At 35.3% G+C, this 27,249-nt stretch overlaps 1 protein-coding gene across 15 annotated transcripts in view; it reads left to right on the top strand.

Moving 5' to 3' along the window:
* Window positions 1-26,498, top strand: part of STAG2 (STAG2 cohesin complex component) — a 152,297-nt gene extending 125,799 nt beyond the window's left edge. For 8 of the 15 annotated variants that reach the window (XM_039463973.2, XM_074392350.1, XM_074392348.1 and 5 more), the window contains 10 exons: window positions 200-339; window positions 1,815-1,916; window positions 4,866-5,014; window positions 6,937-7,065; window positions 10,385-10,608; window positions 14,319-14,508; window positions 14,598-14,708; window positions 17,769-17,895; window positions 19,167-19,244; window positions 24,565-26,498. In XM_039463973.2, the coding sequence (XP_039319907.1) occupies window positions 200-339; window positions 1,815-1,916; window positions 4,866-5,014; window positions 6,937-7,065; window positions 10,385-10,608; window positions 14,319-14,508; window positions 14,598-14,708; window positions 17,769-17,895; window positions 19,167-19,244; window positions 24,565-24,588 (1,274 nt within the window). In that variant the 3' untranslated portion in view covers window positions 24,589-26,498. The remainder of the gene's footprint in view (window positions 1-199; window positions 340-1,814; window positions 1,917-4,865; window positions 5,015-6,936; window positions 7,066-10,384; window positions 10,609-14,318; window positions 14,509-14,597; window positions 14,709-17,768; window positions 17,896-19,166; window positions 19,245-24,564) is intronic. The other 7 variants (XM_074392351.1, XM_074392355.1, XM_074392353.1 and 4 more) reach the window with 1 other exon arrangement.
* Window positions 26,499-27,249: the final 751 nt, after the last annotated feature.

The raw sequence follows: 27,249 nt of genomic DNA, 5'->3' as shown, positions 1-27,249 counted from the left end.
CCATTTGTTCTGATTATTATTTGATATTACAAAAATTTGGTCTATTGGAATAAATTATGAATGGTTATAATTTTAATTTTACTGTTTTTACCTTTTCAAATTCTCTTATATATAAAAGCATATTTTATAGTGAGAATTAAAAAAAGACATGGTTGAAATAAAATACAAGATGGCTTAATGTTTCGGACTTTTTCTCCAGATGGTCAGCAGGAGGATGAAGCCAGTAAAATTGAAGCTCTGCACAAGAGAAGAAATTTACTTGCAGCATTTTGTAAGCTAATTGTATATACTGTGGTGGAAATGAATACAGCTGCAGATATCTTCAAACAGTATATGAAGGTAAAGTTGAAAAATGGACAGCAAGATAGTTTTAAAATGTAACACTGGCTTTTATGCATGGTTGCCATTAAATTAAGTGGTAAATTACAATTCTAGTATAAAAGAGTTGTATTTTAAAATATTTAATATTTTCAGTGACATTTCCTTATCCCTCTACTCCACTTAATGGACATTTTGGGTTTATTGTGTTCATTTCCATTTAGAATATCGGAGATGGCCTCTCTTAATTTGTCACTTTTAGAAATAGTATTTATGATTCAGTTTAAGATGATAGGATGGCATTCCTCCTCTGCCTGATGTAGCATTAAAAAGAGTTTCAGGAGTCAGAAGACTTGGGTGGTAGTTTTGGCTTGGTTACCATGCATCTTGCGACCTTGAGTAACTCAAAACATTTTGCGTCTTGAGTTTCTCTATCTGTTTCACTGTAATTGTTAAGGTTCCTTTTGGTTCTCAAAGTCTGACTTGATTCACCATAGGTTATTCATAATTTTCATAACTGTATGTGAGGTTTTGTAGGTTTAAAGTAATAATAAAAAATGTTTATACTAACAGAATGTGACTAAATTTGGTAAGATAGCTTTAAAAATCCTTCCTCAAGTAAAATCTAATTATAAATGTAAACTTTTTAAAGCCTTTGCTATCAAGAAATAAAATATATAATAAATTTATTAACACCTAGTTAATCCTCCTTGGAATATTTTGCTACTTGAACTCTAATATCATTGAAAATTATTTTGGAACTTAAAGATTTGGCATAATTACCCTTTTTATATATATATATATACACACACACACACACACACACACACACACACACACACACTAAGGTTGTTTAAGAAGTTCTTCAACACATTTTAAAGTTTTAGACTTAGATATTCTATAGTCACTTATTAGTCATAGGGACGTGGTTATTCTGTTATCTCTGGTAATTGTTATTGTATGTAATTGAAACATGATCTTAAATTAGGAAAAAAATTCATGTGCAATATATAATGTAAATGTCATGTACAACAACTTATCTTTTAAAAGTTGTTTACAGGCTGTTAGATTCTGTAAGCCAAATAAAGTTTTAAACTTCTTATGGTCTATATACCCAATATCAATGAATTAGTTATAAGAGTAACTGAGATTATATTCATTGTTATACAAAGAGAATTTTGTTTGTATATTTCGTGTTACTTCTGAAAATCTGCATAACCTAATTATTGTTTTAGCCAATATGTCTTCTTTATTTTAAACGAAGTCTGGAGCTTAATTTGATTAGATCTTAACTGTTTTGTATGTATGATTTTACTGAAGTTAGCGATTGTTTGCTTAGAAATGATCTTTAGGTTTCAGTAACATTCTTTCCTGGCTTTGAAGCCATAATTTTGGCCAAGTACGTTGTGACGTGTTTACATGACTAACCTAAAATTAGTCTTATTGTCCAGTAGTTTTAAGAGATAAAGCTCTAATTTGTACAAATTTCTTTTCAGTATTATAATGACTATGGAGATATCATCAAAGAAACAATGAGTAAAACAAGGCAGATTGACAAAATTCAGTGTGCTAAGACCCTTATTCTCAGTCTACAACAGGTAAGCATTAAGAGTACCAACGTTAGCTAACACAATTAACATCTGATAGCAAAAAAAGGTAGCAATTGAAATCGGGCAAAGGGTGTGATAGACAATTTATAAAAGTAGAAATACAAGAAACTACAAGTGAGATTTTTTTTTTTTTTGCTTTCAAACTGTCAAGATTTGCAAAACCTGTAGCTATCCAAAGTGTGAAGGAAACAATAGATATGGTAGGCAATTTATGTAAAAATTTATAATATGTATGCCATTTGAGGTAGCAATTCTATTTTTTAAATCTACTCTTTTATCCAAGGTGATAAAAACACAAGTTTGCAAAAGTTGTTATACAAAGTTGTATACTGCAACATTGTTTATAGGAAGTCAGACATAATCTAAAAGTCTATAATAGGTAAATTTACTGTATAGTACATTTCTGCCACACTGTTGTACAGCACTTAAAATTAGTGTAGGTCTATATTCATTAAAGTATAAAGAGCTTCATAATCACAACAGTGGTTAACTTGCTTTGGTAGATTTCATGTTGAATTCTACTTTTTTCTCTGTATATTTCCAAACTTATTTTTGTGAGTGTGTATTAATTTTATAACTAAAACACAATAGTTCTGGCTGGGCGAGGTGGTTCATGCCTGTAATCCCAGCACTTTGGGAGGAGGCCAAGGTGGGGGGATCACCCGAGGTTAAGAATTCAAGACCAGCCTGGTGAACATGGTGAAACCCTGTCTCTACTAAAAATACAAAAATTAGCTGGGCGCAGTGGTGTGCACCTGTAATCCCAGCCATTCGAGAGGCTAAGGCACGAGACTTGCTTGAACCTGGGAGGTGGAGGTTGCAGTGAGCTAAGATTGTGCCACTGTACTCCAGCCTAGACGACAGAGTGAGACTCTGTTTCAAAACAAACACACAAACAAAGAAAACCCAATAGTTTTCATTTTGACAGTGGTAAGGCAGTTTAATTAGGTAAAATTATTCACTTAGTATACTTTTGTCTTTCGAGACAAAATTTGTATGCAAAACATAACCCATCCCATTCCAGCTTAATCAACTTTCTTAATTTTAAGAAACATAGATATGAAAGTTCTTAATTTTATTTGAGAATTTGAATTTTCTCTATTAGCATTAATAAAATGTAGGATGGGCGCAGTGGCTGATGGCTGTAATTCCAGCACTTTGAGAGGCCACGGTAGGGAATTGCTTGAGCCCAGGAGTTCGAGGCTAGCCTGGGCAGCATAGCAAGAGCCCATCTCTACAGAAAAATGAAGAAAGAAGAATAAAATTAATAAAGTTTAAAAGGTTGAAGAGATGGCATTTAAATAACTTTTGCTGTAAAGTAATAGCTGCTAGCTGTAAAAGTTTAGAAAAAAAATGGAACAAATGCAAATGATCCTTAATGTTTTCACTTCACAATAACCTTTTTATTTTTTAATGGCCTTGTTACTCTTTTTTTATGCCTACATGAAATCTGATTTTTTAACAAAAATTGTGCATTTCATTTTGTAAGGCTGCATTTTAATATTAATAAATGCTGAACACATTTATGCCATTAAATAACTTCCTCAGCATCTTTTTTTTTTTTTTTTTTTGGAGCAGGAGAGGTTCATTTATTTTTCTCCTAGATTTTGGTGAGGGTATAATTGGAAAGTAAGAATTCTGTATACTTAACGGTATACAGCATGATGTTTTGATATGTATGTATTGTGAAATGATTAAATTTAGCTAATTAACATAAACATTACATCACATACTTAGGGTAAGAACATTTAAGACTAACTGTCCTAGCCGTTTTTAGATACAGTATGGTACATTATTCTTAACTATAGTCACCATGCTATACGATAGATCTTCAGAACTTACTTATCCTTTCCTACTGAAACGTTGTTCCCAACTTCTTAGCCTCTCCCAACCCCCAGTCCCTGGCAACCACCATTCTATTCTCTGCTTCTGTGAGTTCCACTTTTTAGAGTCCATACACAAGTAAGATCACATAGTAGTTGTCTTTGTGTGCCTGCCTTATTTCACGTCATAAAATGTTTTCCAGGTTCATCTTTGTTGTCACGAATTAAAGAATTTCCTTCTTTTTAAAAGGCTGAATAATATTCCATTATCTGTGTGTGTAATGGAATCGAATATTATTTCTTTATCCATTCATGGACACTAAGTTTGATTCCACATCTAGGCTATTATGAATCATGCTAGAATGAACATAAGAGTGTAGATACCTCCTCAACCTATGGATTTCATTTTCTCTGGGTATATACCCAGAAGTCTTCCTTATTTTAAAAGGTTGACACTTAATTGTACATATTTATGGGGTGTACATAGTGATGTTTTGTTACAATGTACAGTTATCAAAGCAGGATAATTAGCATATCCATTTTGACAACTATATAATACTCCATTTTATAGATTAGACCACCATTTAACCAAAGTTTCCTTGTTTACAGTGAGTTTTTTTTTTAAACAATTTCTGCCATTATAAATAGCACTAAAGCAAACATTTTTGTACATAGTATTATGGATAAATCTTCTTTTGCATAAAGTTCTATAATTAGAATTGCTTTGTTAAAGAAGATTAAAATTCTTAAGCTTTCGCTGTTTCATGTTGAGAGTTCTTAATGTGAAGATTTACCACTTCAATGTAAATAACAGAGCATGGTTGCCTAATAATTTTCTGGGTTTTCTTTTTCTTTTTCTTTTTATATGCTATGTTAATATCCAATTAATACCAGCAGAATAGCATTCTGCTAAAACTAACCTAAAGGCTTTCTTCTAATGTTAATAATAACTTCCGGTTTAAATAGATGAAGTACTGCAAGTTTGGTCATTCGTATCATGTTTTAATGTTTTGTGATAGAATACAGTGATATTTTAAATGAAAATGTAATATTTTAAAAGATGTTAATCTCTAAGTATTAAGAACTTTAACATGCTTTCTTTCTTTCCAAACAGCTTTTCAATGAAATGATACAGGAAAATGGCTATAATTTTGATAGATCGTCCTCTACATTTAGTGGCATAAAAGAACTTGCTCGACGTTTTGCTTTAACTTTTGGACTTGATCAGTTGAAAACAAGAGAAGCCATTGCCATGCTACACAAGTAATCTCCAGATATTTTATTCAGCTCTCATACTTTTTAGTCATGAAACTTTTTTTTTGTATCTAGCCCTTTCATTTGGAATAAGTAAATTAAATTTATGCTTTATTATTAGCTTATAAATCTGTACCCTATCTCCTTTCTTAATTTTAAAGAACCAGTTATAGTGCTATCTCAATTAACAAATGAGTTGGGGCTGGGCCTGGTGCTCATACTTGTAATCCCAGCCCTTTGTGAGGCTGAGGTAGGCGGATCACTTGAGGCTAGGAGTTTGAAAACAGCCTGGCCAACGTGGTGAAGCTCGATCTCTACTAAAAATACAAGAATTAGCTGGGAGTGGTGGCATACACCTCTAGTCCCAGCTACTCAGGTATGAGAATGGCTTGAATGTGGGAGGGAGAGGTTGCAGTGAGCCGAGATTGTGCCATTGCACTCCAGCCTGGGTGACAGAGTGAGACTCTGACTCAAAAACAACAACAACAACAAAAAAAGAGTTGGGATTAAAATTCTGTTTATAAGCCTTTGTTTAAATTTAAACCATACAAAGTTTATAAATTACATGAATCAAAGCAGCCTAAATTCATCAAGCATTGCACAGTCTTCTTTTTTTTTTTTTTTTTTTGATCAACCTTTGTCGTGATCTCATTGTTAAGACAGAGAAATCTTTGAGTTTTGATTCCTTTGTCTCATGTTTTTTCTTTGGTTTTGTGCTCTATTTTGTGGTGACCTTTTCCCATGTTTTGATCCACAACCTTCTTTCCATCTGCATATTTTGTTCCGCTTACCAAAATTGGAAGTCATTTTATACTGGGCATGTAATTTAGTGATCAGTTGCATTTATAAAGTATGGATACATTTTAGACCTTTAACATAACCAACGTTTGTTTATTAAAACCCTTTATCTGTTTCCTGTGGGTTAAAGAACCTTGCTTTTAGAATCTTGGACTCTCCTTCATCTTCTTGCTCATGTAATTATAGAAGTGTTAAATGTCTCTCTGAAGAAAATTTGCTGCTGTTGTTTAAGTTTTGCCTATACTCCATCAATTATTATTATCATTATTATTATTGTAGAGATAGTATCTCACCATGTTGCCCAGGCTGGTCTTGAACCTCTGGGCAAAAGAGATCGTCTCACCTAGGCCACCCAGAGCACTGGGATTACAGGCATGAACCACCACACGTGGCTTCCTCCCTCAACTTTAATTAACTCTCTCCTTTCACTTTGTTCTAAAACTCAAGTTTCTTTTTATGCCTGTTCATCTATTAGATAGTAATTTTACATAATATCTAAGGACTACCTATATAGTATTTTCAGAAATAATATCTTTTTTCATGTAATAGCCTTCCTTCTTTCCTCCTTGATTCCATCTGGATTGTCTTTAACTCAGTTACATTTTTGATAGGTACAGTGTTGGGTTGTTATTTTGAGGAATAGAGGTATTTATCATCACATAAATATAGTTAAAATGGGCCTTGGAGTTTAATTTTAAATTTTACTGTTGAATTGTTCATTACAAATATTTATTAATTATTTTTAAAGTTAGTTATATATGTTAGAGTAGGTCTCCTTTATGTCTTGAAAAATACAGATAATATGTTGATTGTTACATGAGAGAATTTATGTTATTTTCTATGGAAAAAAGTGCCGATTAAAGAATGCAGATGTAGCAGACCATGTTCAGACTGAAAGCTAAGTGGGGTGTGTGTGTGTGTGTGTGTGTGTGTGTGTGTGTGTGTGTGTATGGTTCTAAAGAAAGTAACAGTGACATAAAATGTCAATGTATTTGCTCATTCTCACGCTTAAAGCCTCCTTATTTTCTATTCCTCAAAAGCATGGCAAAGGAAGTAGCAAGTGAAATTTCCTAAGTTACCGACTTATTATAGTCCCTCAAATATTTATTTCAATTATTTTTTTTTCTTTGCAGAGATGGCATAGAATTTGCTTTTAAAGAACCTAATCCACAAGGGGAGAGCCATCCACCTTTAAATTTGGCATTTCTTGATATTCTGAGTGAATTTTCTTCTAAACTACTCCGACAAGACAAAAGAACAGTGTATGTATTTGCTGGAAATGTCCTATTTAATTTCATTTTGGGATTCTTAAGGGCAGTCGTTATACTTGGTTTCTCTTCTTTCTACTCACACAGAATTGTAGGATTGTATTAATGCGCGAAAAATATCATACTTCAATGACTTTATAATTTAAGGATTATAACTGTGTTTGATACATAATACCGTAATATTGTGAGTTCTCCTCCAGTATTGTTATGGCTTTTGAGGTGTAATTTGAATACATTATGTACTTTTTTAAGAGACTGGACTCACTATGTTGCCCAGATGGCCTCGAACTCCTGGACTTAAGTGATTTTCCTGCCTTAATCTGAGCAGCTGGGACTACAGGCATGAACTACTGTGCTTGGCTGCTTTTTGGGTTCTTATTTGCGTTCTTGCCTTAACCTAACTAAGGAGGGAGCATTTAAAAGACAATAATAAAGGCAATTCATCAGGAACATGCCTTCATTCTCTGTGTCTTGAGTGCTGACCACACTGGAAAGTGGAAGTCTCTGTATTTCTTTTTACTTTAACTGCTTTTCCCATCTTCAACAGACCATTTAAGCAGGGTACTTTTCTTGTTTAGTCTCCTATAATGGTAACTTGTAAAAGAGCCCCCAAATGGATTTAAATTCTTAGAAATCTTCTATCTTTTCCTATGGCTTTGAGGTGTAAAAGGGCAGAAGAATATGAATACCTCATATTGTAGATAATCTCGTTTGAAAGCCCAGTAGTATTTTGCATTTAAAGGCTTATAGATTTTATATGAAATTCTAAAGCAGACAAAACCAATGTATAGTGATAAAAATTACAGTGGTGGTTACTTCTAGTGTTGGAGAGTTTAAATGGGAACACTAGGGTACTAGAGTTCTATATCTTGTTTTGTTTTTGTTTTTTGAAATGCAGTCTAGTTCTGTCGCTCAGGCATGATCTAGGCCCACTGCAACCTCCACCTCCTGGGTTCAAGCAGTTTTCCCGCCTCTCAGCCTCTCACGTAGTTGGGATTACAGGCACGTACCACCATGCCTGGCTAATTTTGTATTTTTAGTAGAGACGGTTTCACCATGTTGGCCAGGGTGGTCTCAAACTCCTGACCTCAGGTGATCCTCTTGCCTTGGCCTCCCAAAGTGCTGAGATTACAGATGTTAACCACCGTGCCCTGCCGAATTCTGTATTGTTAGGTGTATGGGTCACACAGGTCTATGTTCAGTTGTAAAACTGATACAGCTGTGCTCTTAGTTTTGTGTGTTCTCTTACATATACATTTATTCCAGTTAAAATTGCATAAGCAGTATTAGATAAGTAAAAAAAAAACAATGAAATGCCATTTCTCACATAGCACATTAGGAAAAATTAAGAAGCCTGATGGTTTAAAATTCTCTCTACCTCATGATCCAGTAATTTCATTCAGAAGTAGATACCCTACAGAAACTCCTGAATACATGCACACGGAGATTGATAAAAGAATGATGGCTTTTGGATTGTTTGAAATAGTGGAAAAACTCAGAACAACCTAACACTCATCACCTGAAAATGAATCAATAGATTGATAAACGGTGGAATACCATACAACAGTAAAAATTGATAGATTTGGCTGGGTGTGGTGGCTCGTGCCTGTAATCCCAACACTTAGAGGGGTCGAGGCAGGCACATCACGAAGTGAGGAGTTTGAGACCATCTGGCCAATATGGTGAAACCTCCATCTCTACTAAAAATACAAAAATTAGCCAGACATGATGGCAAGCGCCTGTAGTCCCAGCTACTTGGGAGGCTGAGGCAGAAGAATTGCTTGAACCCAGGAGGTGGAAGTTGCAGTGAGCCGAGATCACGCTGCTGCACTCCAGCCTAGGCGACAGAGCAAAGTTCCATCCCCGCCACCGCCCCCCCCCCCCCCAAAAAAAAAGGCTAGGTTTAAAAAACAATGTTGAGTACAAAGAGCAGAGTACACAAGTGTGCTATATGATGTTTACAGACAACTATGTATTAAAAGTACAAAATATGCGTGGGGATGATAAGTAGTGGTAACCTCTGGAAACGAGGAAGAAGCAAAATGGGGATCACTTTAGTGCGGGCTACTTATCTGTAATATCCTATTTAGGGATGTGGTGGGTACATAATTGTAAATCTCTCTACCAGTGAATATATTTTGGCTCAGGCTTTGCATCTCGTTGCAGACTGAACAGTTTTTGGAGTGGTAGCCAGTTTACAGGCCACGCTTGAAGGAGTACTGTACTACTATATGTGACTGAAGTGTATTGTAATACAGAAAGATATACTGGGGGTAGGGCGTGGCGGCTCACAGTCACAATCCCAGCATTTTGGGAGGTCGAGGTGGGCAGATCATTTTAGGTCAGGGGTTCGAGACTAACCTGGCCAATGTGGTGAAACCCTGTCTCCAAAAAATACAAGAATTATCCAGGCATGGTGGTGTGCACCTGTAATCCCAGCTACTCAGGAGGCTGAGGCAGGAGAATCACCTGAACCCAGGAGACGGAGATTGCAGTGAGCCAAGATGGCACCACTGCACTCCAGCCTTGGTGACAGAGTGAGGCTTGGTCTCAAAAGAAAAAAGAAAGGCATACTGAACAACTAACAAAGCAGTAGGTTTTGTAACTGATGTCTTCCTATTCTCTTTAATGCTGTTCACATTGGTAAATCTGAATTGATAGAAATTAGTCATTACAAAGACAGCAAATATTTGAATTCTACTTTACAGTTAATTGACAAATAATTGTCTTTATTTATTTAAAGCATAATACAGCCTTATTGAACTCTTGGTATCAGAGCCTTGGACTTGAATTACAGTTATGCTGCCTACGTATTTTTATTGCTGTGGGGTTACTTCTTAATTTTTATTATACTTTGTTTCGTCACCTGTAAAATTGGGAAAACGTTTCACTCATAGAACTGTAAGAATAGTTACGGAACGTGAGAAAAAAAATACCTGGCACATAGTTGTCACATGAATGTTAGTTGAATTTTGATTGCAAAATTACATATAAGCCTTGAGATACTTGGATCCAAGGGTAGATTTATGATTTCCATCAGGCTGCAACTTTTTTGCAGGTAGGAATCATATATCCATCTTTGTATTTATCCCTAGTGCCTGGGACATAATAGTTGCTCAGCAAATGTTAAATTGAATGCTCTGAATTATTTCATTTGATATGAAAATCTTGGTGGAGACCACATTGTTCATTAATGTCCCCCGATGAGGCTGAGTTTGAATAGTGAAGTAATATGCTCGTGCTCACACAACTAGGAGTTAATATAACCCGCAGATTTTTGTATTAAAGGTAATGGTTTTGATTTCTTTTCAAGGTATGTTTACTTGGAAAAGTTCATGACCTTTCAGATGTCGCTCCGAAGGGAGGATGTGTGGCTACCACTGATGTCTTACCGAAATTCTTTGCTAGCTGGTGGTGATGATGACACCATGTCAGTCATTAGTGGAATCAGCAGCCGGGGGTCAACTGTGCGGAGTAAAAAATCCAAACCATCTACAGGAAAACGGAAAGTGGTTGAGGGCATGCAGCTTTCACTCAGTAAGGATATAATTTATTCTCTTTATATTTGTCCGTAATGTTTACCAACTGAATTGTCATTAAGGTTCACCTTATTTTTTATCTGAAATATGTTCGGTAATAGCTTACAAAATGTGTCCGTTATGTGTAAACATGCCGTTGTAAGCATTTTACATGCATAAACTCAGTTCTAACAACTTTTTGGGTACATCTTCATTTTTTAGACGACAGTATTTAGCACAGAGAGATTAAGTAACATACTCATGTCACACAGTTATTAAGTTAGGAGAACCATGCAGTTTCACTCTATAGAGTGCCTGCTTTTTAAAATCTGTGCTACACTGTATGCATAGGGAAATGACCTCAGTATTATAGAGCTAGTTATTACTCAAGAGATCGGATCATCTGGTTAAGGTAGAGAGGTTTCAACTTCTGAATTTCTCTGAAGAGGCCATTAATCATGAACAATTTCATAGAGATAGAGAGCTATCATATTAGAGGTAGGAATGCATTATGACGCTTGAAGCTCTTAGACTGCTAACACTCCAGAGTTGGTTCAAAATGGGCCTGGGGACTTTTTTCTTTTTCTTAAGAACTATTAAATTAGCATAGTTGTCAAAATTTGTCCCAGTTATTATTGTTGAATAGCAAACTACCTTAAAACTTAGGACAAAGCCAGGACCATTGTGTCTGGTGCCTCAGCTAGAAAGACTCAAAGACTGGTGGCTGAAATCATATGGAGGCATCTTCACTTACATATCTGATGCTGGCTGTCGTTTGGGACCTCAGCTGTACTGTCTGTCAGAACACCTACATGTGACTTCTACATGTCAGCATATCACTAGGCTCCAAGAGCAAGTGTCCCAAAAGACTACAATTGGAAGCTGACAATTTCTTAAGCCCTGGGTCCAAAAACTGGCATAGCATAATTTCTGCCATATTCTATTGGCCAAGCAATCAGAGATTCTACGGGAAAGGGCATAATTTTCCACCTCTTAATGTGAGGAATGTCAAAGAATTTTGGGGTCATATTTTTAAATTGACACATAATTCATCAACTTTCATTTGTCACCAAGTGTATCATGTTTAAAACTTGATTGTTGTGTGAATTGTATCTTTTGTCCAGTAGTATAAAGGCATGCATAACCTTATATTTCTAACTTGTACAGTTTTACACTGGTTAGTTATGTAGTCCCAACATCACAGTTGATGGGGGAAATATCTTTTATTATCCTGGACTAAAGTAGTTAGAGCTGATGATTTATAAGTTAAACTTTTCTGTTTCTTAAATAGAAAATGTTATCAAATTAAAAGATGATATTTCCTCATATCACAACATTTTTGAAAGTTTTTCTCATCTGAACCAGTAGTTAATTTTTATAGATGTATGCTGGGCCATCAAATCTCTCTCTCTGTCTTTTTAGACCTCATGGAAACACATATGAATTGGTATTTATGTTATATTTTACAAATAGATTATGAAACCAGATACTCAATTTTTACAGGAAGAGTCAATGCTCTTGTTCAGGTTTTTGGAGATAACCATAGAAATTGAGACATTAATAAGTGAAAAGGAAGTATGAATACTGATAGGTTGGCCAATTCAGTGCGATTTTGAAGACAGTATTGAAACCTAAATACAGTAGAACTTAAAGGCTGATGTAATTATATTGCAAAATGTGGAGTTAATGTTTATTATTAGAGTACTAGCCATTTGTGCTTTTTTCTTCTACTCTTATTTCTTAAAACCTTAAACACATTTGCACATGTGTATAATCATCATCTTTTTTTTTCTTTTTGAGACAGAGTCTTGTACTGTTGCCCAAGCTAGAGTGCAGTGGCACGATCTCAGCTCACTGCAACCTCCACCTCCCGGGTTCAAATAATTCTTCTGCCTCAGCCTCCTGAGTAGCTGGCATTATAGGTGCCGCTTACCATGCCTGGCTAATTTTTGTATTTTTAGTAGAGATGGGGTTTCACCATCTTGGCCAGGCTGGTGGTCTTGAACTCCTGACATGTTCCATCCGCCTCAGCCTCCCAAAGTGCTGGGATTACAGGTGTGAGCCACCGCACCCGGCCTCATATGTATAATCTTCTAATGAAATAGTTGTCTTCTAAATTCACAATCACAAAGTGCTATCAGTTTTTTTTTTCCCCAGGTCAATGATTTTAAAAATTACTATTCAATAACAGTTGCACACAAATTTGACTTACTAATTATGGCAACATTTACAGACATTGGAAAAAGTAGCTTTTGCAGGTATGAAACCTTTTTCTCTTTAGTTCAGTGCTTAACATCTGTATAGATTTGCGGCTCCCTTGCAGTCACTCTTACTACCTGCTCAGTGGTCTGCATCCCATAGATTTGGGAACCAGTCCTCTGTTACCACGTCTCACTCACCTAGGCCACACAGTTAGTCTCCTAACTGGTCTGTTTGCTTACCAGTATTCTGTTTTTAAGTTTACTCCTCACACTGCCACCACATTGACTAAAACATGTAACCCACCAAATTGCTTCCCTGCCTTAAAACTTTCAGCAGCAGTTTCCTATTACCTTAGCAGAGCTCATAAGATTTTCCACAATTTGTTTCCTGCTTCTTTATCCAGCCTTGTCTTTTGCCTGCTCTTTAAATCTTTATGTCCCAGGAGTAGCAAACTTTTGGTTTTGAACCATGTGAAGTTGCCCTTTTTGTAGGTCAAATATCAGCAGATTAATATGGTTCAGGTCACCAGGTGCAGTGGCTCACACCTGTAATCCCAGCACTTTGGGAGGCTAAGGCAAATAGATCACTTGAGGCCAGGAATTCAAGACCAGCCTGGCCAACATGGTGAAACCCTGTCTCTACTAAAAATACAAAAATTAGCCAGACATGGTAACGCATTCCTGTAATTTCAGCTACTCGGGAGGCTGAAACAGGAGAATTGCTTGAACCCAGGAGGTGGAGGTTACAGTGAGCCGAGATTGTGCCACTACACTCCAGCTTGGGTGACAAAGCGAGACTCTGTCTCAAAAAAAAAAAAAAGAAAAGATTTAGTCCTTGTTTCTTGCCGTAGTGTTCTTGCTTTATGTTCTTCTCTCTGCCTAGAATGAAAAGCCTTCCCAGTCGACCTGATACCTACTCTAGTTAGAAGTTGCTTCTGGATAGCTGTCTCTGACACCTTTCAGTGCCCCCATTCCCCTTGTGCTTCCATTTCCTCTCTCCTTGCATTTACCACATTGTATTTTTTTTTTTTTTTTTTTTGAGACTGAGTTTCGCTCTTGTTGCCCAGGCTGGAGTCCAATGGCACCATCTTGGCTCACCGCGACCTCTGCCTCCCAGGTTCAAATGATTCTCCTGCCTCAGCCTCCCGAGTAGCTGGGATTACAGGCATGCGCCACCATGCTTGGCTAATTTTGTATTTTTCAGTAGAGACTGGGTTTCTCCATGTTGGCTGGTCTCGAGCTCCCGACCTTAGGTGATCTGCCCATCTGGGTCTCCCGAAGTGGTGGGATTATAGGCGTGAGCCACCACGCCAGGCCACCACATTGTATTTTAATTGCCTGGTTGTTTTTTGTTTACAACTAGACTCTATGGCCTGGTCAGGGACTGCTCCTTAGGTTTTTGTTCCCCTGTTCCTATGACTAGCATGTGGAAAGCAACAGATGTTTATTGACCTGAACAGGTTGTATTATATATCTGAATAGTCAAAATTAGTGACTAAACCTCGTTGTTGTTAATTTTCTTTTCCAGCTGAAGAAAGTAGTAGTAGTGATAGTATGTGGTTAAGCAGAGAACAAACACTGCATACCCCTGTTATGATGCAGACACCACAGCTCACCTCCACTATTATGAGAGAGCCCAAAAGATTACGGCCTGAGGATAGCTTCATGAGTGTCTATCCAATGCAGACTGAACATCATCAAACTCCTCTTGATTATAAGTAAGTACATTTGAACATTTTCTGTACTGTAACTTTATTAATTACATAGAAAAAGTTAAGTTAAAAGAAGAATAAAATTCTCCTTGAAGCACGCAGGTAACATGGATGTTAGCTCAAAGACAACAAGAGGAAGCAAGGCAACAGCAGGAGAGAGCAGCAATGAGCTATGTTAAACTGCGAACTAATCTTCAGCATGCCATGTAAGTGAGAGTGCCTTATTGTCTGAGTCTAGGAAGTTCACTAATTCATTTTAACATTTTAATGTGTGCCTTATTTAAAAATTTCAGCAAACTCTCTAGAGTAACTTAAGCTGAAATAATCAAGGAACTAAAAATTGGTCTTTCCAACAGAAAAACAAAATATTTTAACTTAAATATTACCTAGTTAGCCAAAGGACCAATCTTAGGTTGATCTGTTGGAAAAGTTTAAATAATCAATCCTTGTTTATTTTGGTACACAGCATTAAAAATACAGTTCTGTTACGTCCTAATTGATTTTCCCAACTTAGTTCAGGCCCTCATCTCTCACCTGAACTATTGTATTAGCTTTCTAACTGGTTTTCTTCCCTCAAATCTCCCATTTATCTTCTCACCAAACCTGTCCCTTCACCCTCCCCCCCACTCCATCATTCACACCGCCATCAAGAATTACTATTCTAGAATAAAAATCTTACCATGTAACTCTTACTTAAAACCTTTCTGTGGCTCCCTATTGCCTGCTGGATAAACTCCAGACTTCCTTAGCTCATGGCATGCAAGATGTTTCAAAATATAGCCCCTGCCTACATTTTAGTATCATTTCCTATTCCCTGGCAGCTGGTAAAATCATCGTAAAAGAACAAGTTCAGGTGTCACCTTAACTGAAGCTTTGGTCATCTATACTCCCATAACACTATGTATACATATTTCTTATAGAACTTGCCATGTTGTATTGTAAATATTTGTTTATGAGTTTGTCCCTTTTGTCTAGACTGTGAGCTCCTCAAGGGCAGGGACCACATTCATTGCCTGTCAGTGCTTGGCACATAAAAGGTGCTAAGTAAATGTTCATTGAATGAATAAATGTTCAGTGCTGAAAAAAATGTAGTTTACCTTTTAAATACTTTGTTTTTACTGGATTATGTATGATAACTTTATAAATCTTTTTGCAATCTTCATTAGCTTTGGTTCCAGAAGAAGTGGCAGACAAGCAGTATTTAGATAATTTTTTAAAATGTCTTGATTGGTATACAGGGAAAAATGTGATGATTCTGATTAAGTTTTTGAGTTTGAAAGCATTGTATTTATAATGTGGTATAAGTTTTACTATTGGGAGGCAGTAGTTGTTACCTTCTTTTTTAAAATTTATATTTTGTTCTGTTTTGTTGGTTTTTAGATACGAATTTTACCTGTTTTTCTTATAAAATGATCATTTACTATGACTGGTGGCCTGCGTAAATTTACTTTAGTTACCTCCATAGTGGTCTTAACCTCTAGAGCCACAAGGTTTACTCTATTACACATATAGATTGTCATCCTGACTTGGTTAACATGGTCATCATCTATATTATCACATGGTTCTATCCCCTTTTCTCTGTTTTTGTGGCCACATTCCTTTTAATATAAGTTCTTATTTTATGCTGAATCCTACAGCTAATTTCTTGGCTTTTAACTAGTCATCAGTCCATAAATTCTAGAATTCTGCCATGCAGTCATTTGGTCTGTATCTCTCCCCATAAAACATTACACGGCTTCCTAAGATTCTCTATTGCATCTCATCATGGAGTACCGTTTATCATTATTCTTTTGTTTGCAGTTTTGTTTTAATTCCCAATTATAGTTAACTGGCAACTATAAGAAATTATCTCAGTTAAATAACTTATTACCAGAGGATTCTTTGGTGGTTGTACTATAAGTCATCTATTGCCTGGGATGCTAAAAGTATTTCCATCTTAACAATGATTTTTCTATAATGGTATCTGCCCTATAACTAAAAATACTTCTAGATTATCTTTCTTATTTTTCATAGCTTAAATCACATATAACTTCCTTGTACTTCAAACAAAATTCAGAACAGCTTTCTGATTTTTCTGTCACATGGTACATACAGCACTTATATTCCCTTCACGGCTGCCTCCACAAAATGTAGTAAAATTGTCTTTCTATCCAGAATTGTTAGGAAATAAGGACCATTATAAACATATTTGTCCAGGTAACATGGATCAGACATCATATCTTGTTATCTTTATATCTTTTAAGAACCAGTATAGTATTGTATAAATTATAAGCATTCAGTGAATAATTGCTGGAGTTTTGGCAGTTTTCTTGACTGTGGGGATGTCTTTGGATGAGAAAAGAAGGTAATGTTGACCAAACTGGGGAAAAACAATTCAGACTAAATCTCACTATTATATTGGCTACTTTATGCTGATCTGGGCTAATTTGTGAACTTAATTTATTCCCCATAATTATGTAATAACATAGAGAGCTTTTGGTCTTAGGTTATTTTAAATTTCTATATATGTCTTAGTTTTGAGTTTCCTAGGGCACATGAATTGAGTTTCAGCCTGAGTGTTCCTCCTTTCTTCCTGTGGCAGAATTAATCCCTTCTTTTAGTATATCTTTATAACACTTGATGCCTTGTTTTGTTGTAATATTTATCACATTTTGTCATAATTAATTGTTTATCTCTGTTTACCATTGTAGACTGTAAGCTCCTTGAGGGCAGGAATCATGTCTTAGTCTTACTCATTTTTTTTTTAACATCCATAGGATACAATAGAAGCCTGTCACATAGTAGGCATTGTGTGTGAGTGTGCACATGCGTGGTACACATTACGTACTAAATGAATGAGGGAGTGATGGGTAAAATTAGCATTATATATTGATGAAAATATATGTATTCTGAAAATGTCATTTCTTTGGTCTCTGTTTTATGTTTGTTTATTAATTTGTACCCTGCCTACTTTCAAAAAGGATTTGAGGTATCTTGTATGTTCCCATGTGGGAAATTCTCATTGAACCTTGTATATGGGATATCAGAAGTATAAAGCTAAATGTACTGAAGTAATGTAGAATAAACGTAATTCCTTAGCATTTTTAGACAAGTGAACATTGGGGTTTTGACATCATTGATGACATAATCAATGCCTAATCATTCTCCCTGACCTTTATTTCCATCATTTTCCATTATACTTGAATATAGGGAGCCACATACTGCTGCCTATATATTAATAGTCATGACATTAGTTCAGATCTTGACTTTGTTTTATATTTCTCTAGTCGGCGTGGCACAAGCCTAATGGAAGATGATGAAGAGCCAATTGTTGAAGATGTTATGATGTCCTCAGAAGGGAGGATTGAGGATCTTAATGAGGGAATGGATTTTGACACCATGGATATAGATTTGGTAAGAAACCTAAGGATTTCTGTAAGATTTTCAATTTAGATCTTTTGAAAATCATGTTGAATATTTATTAGAGTAGAGAAATACTTAGCAAGAAAAATAAGTTTTGTGAAAATATTAAGTGAAATAGTTGCCAGGGGTTTAGATATATGGGAGGGGATTTAGAAGAGAGTAAGGTTGGTGAAGGTGATAGATCCTAGATTAAGATGATAAAGGTTGTCTGCTTCTGAGATTAATTTAGGAATATAGGCTGGGTGTGGTGGCTCACGCTTATAATCCCAGCACTTTGGGAGGCTGAGGTGGGTGGATCATGAGGTCAAGAGATCGAGACCATCCTGGTCAACATGGTGAAACTCCGTCTCTACTAAAAATAAAATATAAATTAGCTGGGCATGGTGGCGCACGCCTGTAGTCCCACCTACTCAGGAGGCTGAGGCAGGAGAACTGCTTGAACCCAGGAGGTGGAGGCTGTGGTGAGCCGAGATTGTGCCATTGCACTCCAGCCTGGGTAACAAGAGCGAAACTCTGTCTCAAAAAAAAAAAAAAAAAATTTTAGGAATAATAGGTTTAAAGGATATATTTTGATTAATAATTTGGCTATGAAAATCCATTGTTATTTAATGATTATGCATTTTTAAAAATATGAGTTAGTATAAAAGTATGTCACCTCATAACTTTCTATTTATTTACCATTATTAAAACAGTATATTAATACTACCTGTTGAGACAAATTCCATGTCAGATAATGAAGTAAAATTACTTAAACTTCGAAGGAAGTTAAATAAATGTAGAAGCATATTCTTTATTAATAATTAAATATATGATTAGGGCTGATCGTATACAAAATGGTTCTATATGTTTCATTTTGCTACATATCTCATTCAACTTTGTGAGGTAGGTTGAGAGGATTGAGGATATTAAAGCTTACTCTCCCCAAGGCAAAACTAGTGAACAGTAAAGTTGATACTGTAAGTCAAATCTTCTCATTCTTTTTAGTAAACTATGTTGTATTCTTAAAGAAATAATTAAATTTTTAGAATGGTATAATTTAGTGCCTTGAAAGGAAAATGATTTGAGAGAGTGATTTTTAAAGTAAAAGGAAAAATGAGTTTTTGGTTTTTGTCTCTCAGGATAATTTTCCATGAGTATTTAAAATACTGTATGAGGTACACTTACAATCACATAAGCCATGTGAACACTTAACTTGGATATTTTGAATTACTATCTGGTTTTTAGATATAGCTAATGCCAACTTATTTTCTTTTTTCTTTTAGCCACCATCAAAGAACAGACGAGAGAGAACAGAACTGAAGCCTGATTTCTTTGATCCAGCTTCAATTATGGATGAATCAGTAGGTTTAATTTAAATGTACCCCAGGATTGCAAAATCAAAAATATAGGCAGTCTCTCAGTTCGAGGTTGAAGACCTGGGGTAGCATACTGAGAATAGTTGAAAACAGTTGGGTGCGAGAAAAAGAGGCAGGCAGGCAGGATTTCAGTGGGAGGGGAAGAGAGTGATGCAATAATGGTAACAGATTAGAAGAGTACTTTTGAATCCTGGCTGACTGGGACTTGAATATTAAGGAATTTGGACTGTTCTTCCAGGTTTGTACTGTTCTTCAATGGGTTGCTCATTGAAGGATTTTAAATAAGGTAATGTCATGATCAGAATTGTATTTCAGAAAGACTTCCTTAATATTTATCGATAGGATGAATGAGGGGCATAATTGTAATACAAAGGCATGGTGAAAAATACTGAGAACTTGAACAAAGCCTTTGATAATGAAGAGAAAGGGTATCAAGCTGTCTAGGATGAGAATCAGTTACAACTCCCACCATCCTTAATTGGTTATTATTGGGCTTTGTCAGTTCTTTTTCTTAAGTACCTCTTATATCAGTCCTCTGTGCCACATTCTCCCTGACAGTTCCTTGATTTGGGTCCTCTTCAGTTTTCACATGGGCTGTTACAAAGCCTTTAAGCTGACATTGCGGTTCCACTGCTCCTTTATATCTCTTGTGGGGTCATCTTTCTAAAAATGCAGATCTGGTATTCTCACTTAAGATTCTAAGTCTTCTATTGATTTTTTTCCCCATTGCCATTAGGAAGAAACTTCTAGCTCCTCAGCCTAGCAAACAAAGCCTTTTATGATCTGGTTCCTTTGCTACCTTAACCTTGACCTTTTCCTTACATGTATTCTATGCTCTAGCCATATCCAATCTTGTAGCTCCTCTCAAATACACTATACTCTCTCCTGACTCCATAACTTTGTATAAGCTTTTTTTCTGCCAGAAGTTCTATTTCCTCCTAGTAAAGTCTTCCTTTAATACTAATTCTGACATTACCTGTGCAATTTTTGCTGACTTCCACAGATTTTTTTTTCATTTTTTTCTCTGCTTCCTTAACTCTTTGTATACACTTTATTGTAATAATTACCAGACTTGCGTAGTGAGGTAGGATATTACATGCCTTCGTCCTTCACTAGACTGAACTCCTTGAGGCAGTGATGATATTACTTATGTTTAGTTTTGCTCAGCACGGTAGATGTTTAGTTTTGTCAAATGAATGAATCATTTAAATGTCCTGCCATCTCCTTTCTTAGTATCTACCCATTTTATGTTCCTCGAGGAGTTCCTCACACCTACAGCCTCAAGTGACTGTTACACCATCCTCTAAGGCCTGCCTTCTATGCCCAATTTCTACCATTCCCTCCTTGCCCTCTCCCACCTCATAATCTGCTTTCAGATAGCTTTTAGAACTATTTTGAGAAACTAATTCACACTAACATGTTATATTAATAAGATCAAGGGGCCTGGTGCAGTGGCTCATGCCTGTAATCTCAACACTTTGGGAGGCCAAGGCAGGAGGATTGTTTGAGTCCAAGAGCTTGAGACAAGCTTGGGCAACACAGTGAGACCCTGTCCTTTCAAAAAGTAAAAAAATTCACCAGGCGTAGGGGTGCGTACTTGTCCCAGCTACTCAGGAGGCCGAGGTGGGAGGATCGCTTGAGCCCAGGAGGTTGAGGCGGCAGTGAGCCGTGTTCACAATACTGCACACCAGCCTAGGTGACAGAGCAAGACCCTGTCTCAAAAAAAAAAAAATTTTTTTTTTAGAATCTGCTTTGATTGGTCTTAACTGTGCATCTGCATCCGAGATTCTGCATTACTAACAAATACTGTCAATGCTTCAGGTCTGCAAACCATACTTTGAGTAGCAAGACTATATAGTATCTAAGTGACCTATCCCACTCATAAGTCTATAGTTTAACTGCACACTGAAGTATGTGGTTTTCTTGATAATTAATCTAAGACTATGTATTATCTTAGTTCATTAAATAAAACATGAAGGTAGTGATTGTGATGAGGGGTGGTTGAAAGGGTATTTTCAAGCAGGTGTGATGAAATGCATTTATTCAGCAATTTATTACAACAGAAGTTGGGGCTAAAGTGAGTAAGACACTCTCGCTGTCCTTAAGGAATTCATATTCTAGCGCACCTTGACTAGCACTTTGAAATGAAAAGTATGGAAGGTAGTAGTTGAGAGCTTGGGTGACAGGCACTATGCTAGATATAATTTGTTTTGATTCTCAGCAACCTTGTAAGAAAGGTAATGGGATTTCCACTTTTCATACCATAGCAAGCTGAGACTGAAAGAGGTGGTTTAGTGACTTTGCTCAGTTATACAGTTAGTAAGTGTCTGAGTAGTAATTTGATGCCAGTTCCTTTTGGGTTAATAATCTCATGCTGTCTCTACTGTGGTGCTTCCCAAAACTAGAATCAGACCCCATTTGGATGAACACCAACAAAAGTAATTAAGAAATTGAAGTGGTTAACTATGATCAAAATTAATATGGGCAGTTAGGATCACCATTTTTTAATGTATTTGTCTAATGTCAGGAGAACTTTTAATATTTGTTTCCTTAGTTACATACTAGATTTGCAAAAAGGTCTTCAGATTACTAAAATAAACAGCAATATTAACGATGACATTTCACATTTAGAGAAAAGTAGGTGCCTAATAGTGATTTTTTATTTATAGTGATTTTATAGCATTCTTGTTTATATTGAATGTTACAACTGAGAGGCTTTTATTTATTCTTAATTTGATAATAGTTTAACTGCTTCTGCTACTAAAATTAGGAAAATGATTACATGTACTTATAACTGTAGTTTTACAGCATTACCACATGATGGCAGCAGTCACATAACTGAATGCTCAATAATCTTTAAAGGCTTAGGTATTTTTAGAAGTCTTTGACAATATAATTTTTTTTTAAAGTTAATAATAGCTTATTTTTTAAAATATACCCTAAACTGTACTCCATACTGTCTCAACCATAACTCAAGAAGTGGAATAATGGAAAATTATGAATGTAAAATTCTGTTTTTCTTTATACAACACCCCACATCTGTTTGTACTCAAGCCCATAATAATGGAGTCATCAAAACAGTAGCAAAATTGGGATTTATATTCTTTAATGTCCAGTTCTATGATTCTCCAATTCTAAGGGAAGTAACTCAAAGCACCCTAGCATAGATACTTCAGGTTGTTACTAAATAAATCGTAAAAATTTCTTTTTAAACATGATTTTCACATCTAGGAGTAGTAATATAAAACTCTGAACATATATTTTGTGTTGCATATATATAAAATTTTAGATTTATGGTGTAGCTAGTTTTATATTTGGACACAAATTGGTTTATTCCATTTTGATAACAGTTGTTTTCTGCCAGTATTGCCAAAATACACTGAAGTTTGGTATTTGTACTTTTAAAAATATGTTTAAGTATTTATTAATGTTAACATCAGAAACAGGCAAAGTTTGTGTTGACACAGAAAAGAAAGTGTCAACTACTGTCATTCTGTGTTGAGATTCCCTTATTAGGATTATTTGTAGTATTAAATCGGTAAAGAAGGGCTCTGTATAATGGAGCTAATTTAATGTTCTAATAAGATAATCTAGTTATCACCTAGTCTGTACAAAACAACAAAAATAATCTCAAGGGTTCAGGTGCTTTCTAGATAGGCACTCTGGAAAGAACTTGAGTTTGTCTTCATCCCACACTCTACACTAAATTAATAATTAAGATTTTATACTTTATTCATCATCAGACCTTTCTCTACCGAGATTCATAGAGTGTTAGGGCAAGAATTGGCCTTTAAACATTATCTAGGTCTCTTTAGTGGAAACATTCTAACCACCCAAACTCTGACTCTTACCAAAAAAGGAGAACCCTGAAGCATGCAGGAAGGGGAGGACAAGGGATTAGTAGTGTGATAGTTTTTGTGAATGGACAGGTAAGAAACTGGGTGCATGGGTCGTCTTTGTTTTCATTACCTGGGATTCCAAATGCTACTTGATAATTCATTATAAAAAGGCTGCAATCAGATACTTCTTTCTGGGTCTGAAAATACACAGTTTCTTCAGCTCAAAACAATACATGAGTTTTATGACTTTTATTCATAGAATTTATAAGAGATTTAACTTAAAAGTAAGAGCTCTTGCCAGGCGCGGTGGCTCACGCCTGTAATCCCAGCACTTTGGGAGGCGGAGGCGGGTGGATCACGAGGTCAAGAGATCAAGACCATCCTGGTCAACATAGTGAAACCCTGTCTCTACTAAAAATACAAAAAATTATCAGGGTATGGTGGTGCGTGCCTATAATCCCAGCTACTCAGGAGGCTGAGGCAGGAGAATTGCCTGAGCACAGGAGGTGGAGGTTGCAGTGAGCTGAGATCGCGCCACTGCACTCCAGCCTGGGTAACAAGAGCGAAACGCTGCCTCAAAAAAAAAAAAAAAAAAAAATTAAGAGCTCTTTGTAATAGCTCATTACATCTGGCTTTGATATCAGTTCTTAATAGCTCATTATAGTATTCTAAAATATTACTTAATTGGCATAAGTGCTAAATTTTAATTGAACAACCTAACTTTTAGCATATATGCTAACAGTCACATGCCATTGTTGTTTAATGAACATGGGGAAGTTGCTTCTTTCATCATCTGCTTTTACTTTTAGTGACAAGTAATTATGAGATTTTACCTAACATTCTTTCTCAGCTGGAGTATATAGAAAGTATCAATATGTCATTTTGCCCAGATTTTACCTTACCCTTTCATTTCCTAAAATTACTGTTCTGTTCCATTCACTTTGGCCAGATTTTCTAAAGAAGGCTTCCTGCTTTCTATATACTTGAATTGTTTTTAGATTTTTTTTTGGTCTGCACGTTCAAATGCCTTTTTTGAAAAACCATACCCACTTCCGAGCACAAATAGCCAAGTTTGCAAGACTTTCTTAACTTCTTTCCAAGGAACCTGTACCAGAAATATATATGAAGAAGCACATTCATTTGTTCATTCAACAAATACCTATGTTGAATGTCTATGTTTAGGGCATTATCTAGACATTAGAGGTATATATAAACATAATTAATCCACAGTTCTTAATTTAATTGTATTTGTGAGGTAAGTAGCATCTTTATTAGTCCTGATGTTATTTCATTATATATGATGGTCAATTTAATTTTAGAATTGCACATCTGAAGAAAGGGGAAGTTTTCAAATTGGTTTTATTAGCACATTATTTAACATAATGTATTAATGTAATGTTTACAGATATATTTAAAGAAATGAATGACTATTTTAACGAGATTTTCTCCCCTCTCTCTCTCATTAGGTTCTTGGAGTGTCAATGTTTTAATGCCAGTACACAATTAAATCTGTGGTGAAGTCATTTTCTAAGTGGAAGAGGAAATTTTAAAGTGTGGTAGATACAGTGAAATTCTGTACAGATTTTTCTCTAAGGAGAATATGACATGCTTATGCTTACCAAGATCAAGTGCATTGAGGGGCAGTTTTGTTTGCCTGAAAAAAAGTAAAGGACAAGTAAACAATTTGATGATAAGCTACAGTTTTTCTTAGAAAGTAAATATTTTATTTATGCGCTGTTAGTTGGCTTTCGAATCGATTATTTCATGCTTTTTTTTAAAAAAAAAAAAACACAAAATAACAATCTGAAAAGGCGTTTGGTACAGATACGAATTCTCTTACATTTATTTACTGGTTGTACTAAATAAATATGACCTCTGCTGGATTTCTGTTTACATCCAATAAACAATGTTAAGGATGTATTTATTCCCCTACCCTGAAGAAAGTTTAGGATAGAATTGTTTTTAGCATTCTAAATTTAAATGCTTAAAACATCAATCAACAAAACTTTGTTTTAAATATTGTAATTGTGGAGAAAAGTAAACTTATAAGCAGAACTTTTACAATTTTTTCATCTAAAAGTATTTTAAGATATTTTTAAAATCCAAGAGCTTCTCTATACTTTTCAGAAATATCCAGATGCAGTGAACTGCCAGAAGGTAACCAGTCTCAAACATGCTTATCCCATTATCAACCCTGAAAGTTTGCTTGTCCTTTAAGATTAAAATGTAATGTTGTGATATTCCTTCCAGTAGTGCCACTGTATTTTGTCTCCAAATAAAAGAAGCTTATTGTAGTATGTTTGCAGAAAAATTCTAAACAAAAATTATACAGCTTATTAGAGTGTGGGAATAGGGATCTAAATTTTAAATAAAATTATATATATATATAAATTGGTGCTGATTTTATAATTGCGCAGTTTGTTTAGTTTTTTCTTACTTTTAAATTCCAACTTAAAATTATGAGGTTTCAGAAATATATTGAAAGTTTAACAATGTTTAAAAATAGAAAAGCATGAGTGTTCATGCTTTAAAATGATTTTTAAATTTGTATTTTATATTGTTTTATCTATCTGTCTTTGCAAGCAGTCTTCAGGTTAAAGATACTTCTAACAGGTTACAGTACATTTCCTCTGTATGTAAATTAGATGGGATAATAGAATTCATAACCCATAATATTCTTTGAAAGCTAAGCTTTAAACTTCATTTTATGTCCTTTCACAAATAAATTAGTTTAAAACAGAAAGTGGCTACTTGCCATTTTGACATCAACTCATTTTGCGAGGCTTAGGCAGCTAGACATCGTTTAAAACAAAATATTAACTTATATTACATGTGTATCTATCTTTTGTCAGTCGTCTCTCGGTTCTTGAGGTATATTATTTTAATCATTCCATGCCTTAATATGCTTGCAATACAAGAATATCTTCAGATGGGTGAATACCAAAAGGCTTCCAGTGTTTAGTCAGAAATCAACAAGCATTGGGCTGTGGTAGCCAAAAACCATAGGTTAGCTAAAAAGATCATGATACAATACAATTATTTTATTAAGTCATGGTTAATAACAGATGAATCCAGACTTGTCTAACAGATTTTCCATCAACAAATATTGTTATGTGCAAAAGTATTGCCTATGTTGTTTTACACACCACTGCATTAACTAGAACTGCTGAGAGGACTGTATATATGATTTTAAACCTAAGTTGATTTTTTTTCTCACTCTCGAAAGGAGTACTTCTTTGTGAAAGCAGTTCTTACAGCTTTGTTTTCAACCAGCTAAAAATGTTTTATATATTACTCTAACCTGTTGTCCTCCACATTCTATTGTCCTAATTGTACTGTTTTCTGATTTGTATTTATGTCTTGAGACAGTAACTTTTTGAATAAAAATAAACCTACAGTATGTTGTATGTTTTCTCTTGTACTCAAAGGGGGAGGATGGTTATAAATGGTTTGCAAATTAGATCTATTATCACATCTTTTAATGTATTTGGGGAATAATTTATAGAGAACACCATCAGTTTATATTTTTAATAAACCATATGTATTTACGATGAAACTAAATCCCTAACTGGGTTATTACTTTAAAATAGGAACCATTATTGCTTTAATTTTCATCTGGTATGGGTTAAACACATTTACAAATGTTTACATTGTTTATACAGGGTACATTTGAGTGTGTACTGTGTGCTAGGCATGTATTAAGAGATCCCTCCTTCATAGATCCATTGGGGAAAACGAAAATAATGAAACTTGCAATAAATGCCAGGAAGGAAACGAGCAGGATATGCTGAGGTAGAGAATGAGAGTAAGAGAGAAACCTGCCTTCAATAAGGGGCTCATGGCATAGATGTAAAAACTAACATTTGAAAAAGAATTTAGTAATTGAATTCATACTGAAAACTCATCAAAGGTGTTGACAAGATTCGAATTGTACTCTTTAAGAGAGTCATGTCAGTTTAACACAGCCCATTGTTCATTTGGGCTAGTTTGTAGATCATACTAGAATTGTCTTCTGTCAGTAGTGATTCAGAAGTGAACATATAAAATGATAGCTAAAACAATTGGGTGCCGTTTTAGGTAGTTTACATGTAGTTACTCACTAAGTCTCATGACAAGAGTTGATAATGCTGTTATTCCCCCACCCCTCCCAC

Source organism: Saimiri boliviensis, chromosome X (genome assembly GCF_048565385.1).
Source record: "Saimiri boliviensis isolate mSaiBol1 chromosome X, mSaiBol1.pri, whole genome shotgun sequence".
In the NCBI taxonomy this organism is placed as follows: Eukaryota; Metazoa; Chordata; class Mammalia; order Primates; family Cebidae; genus Saimiri; species Saimiri boliviensis.
This window is presented reverse-complemented; position numbering and strand designations above follow the sequence as displayed.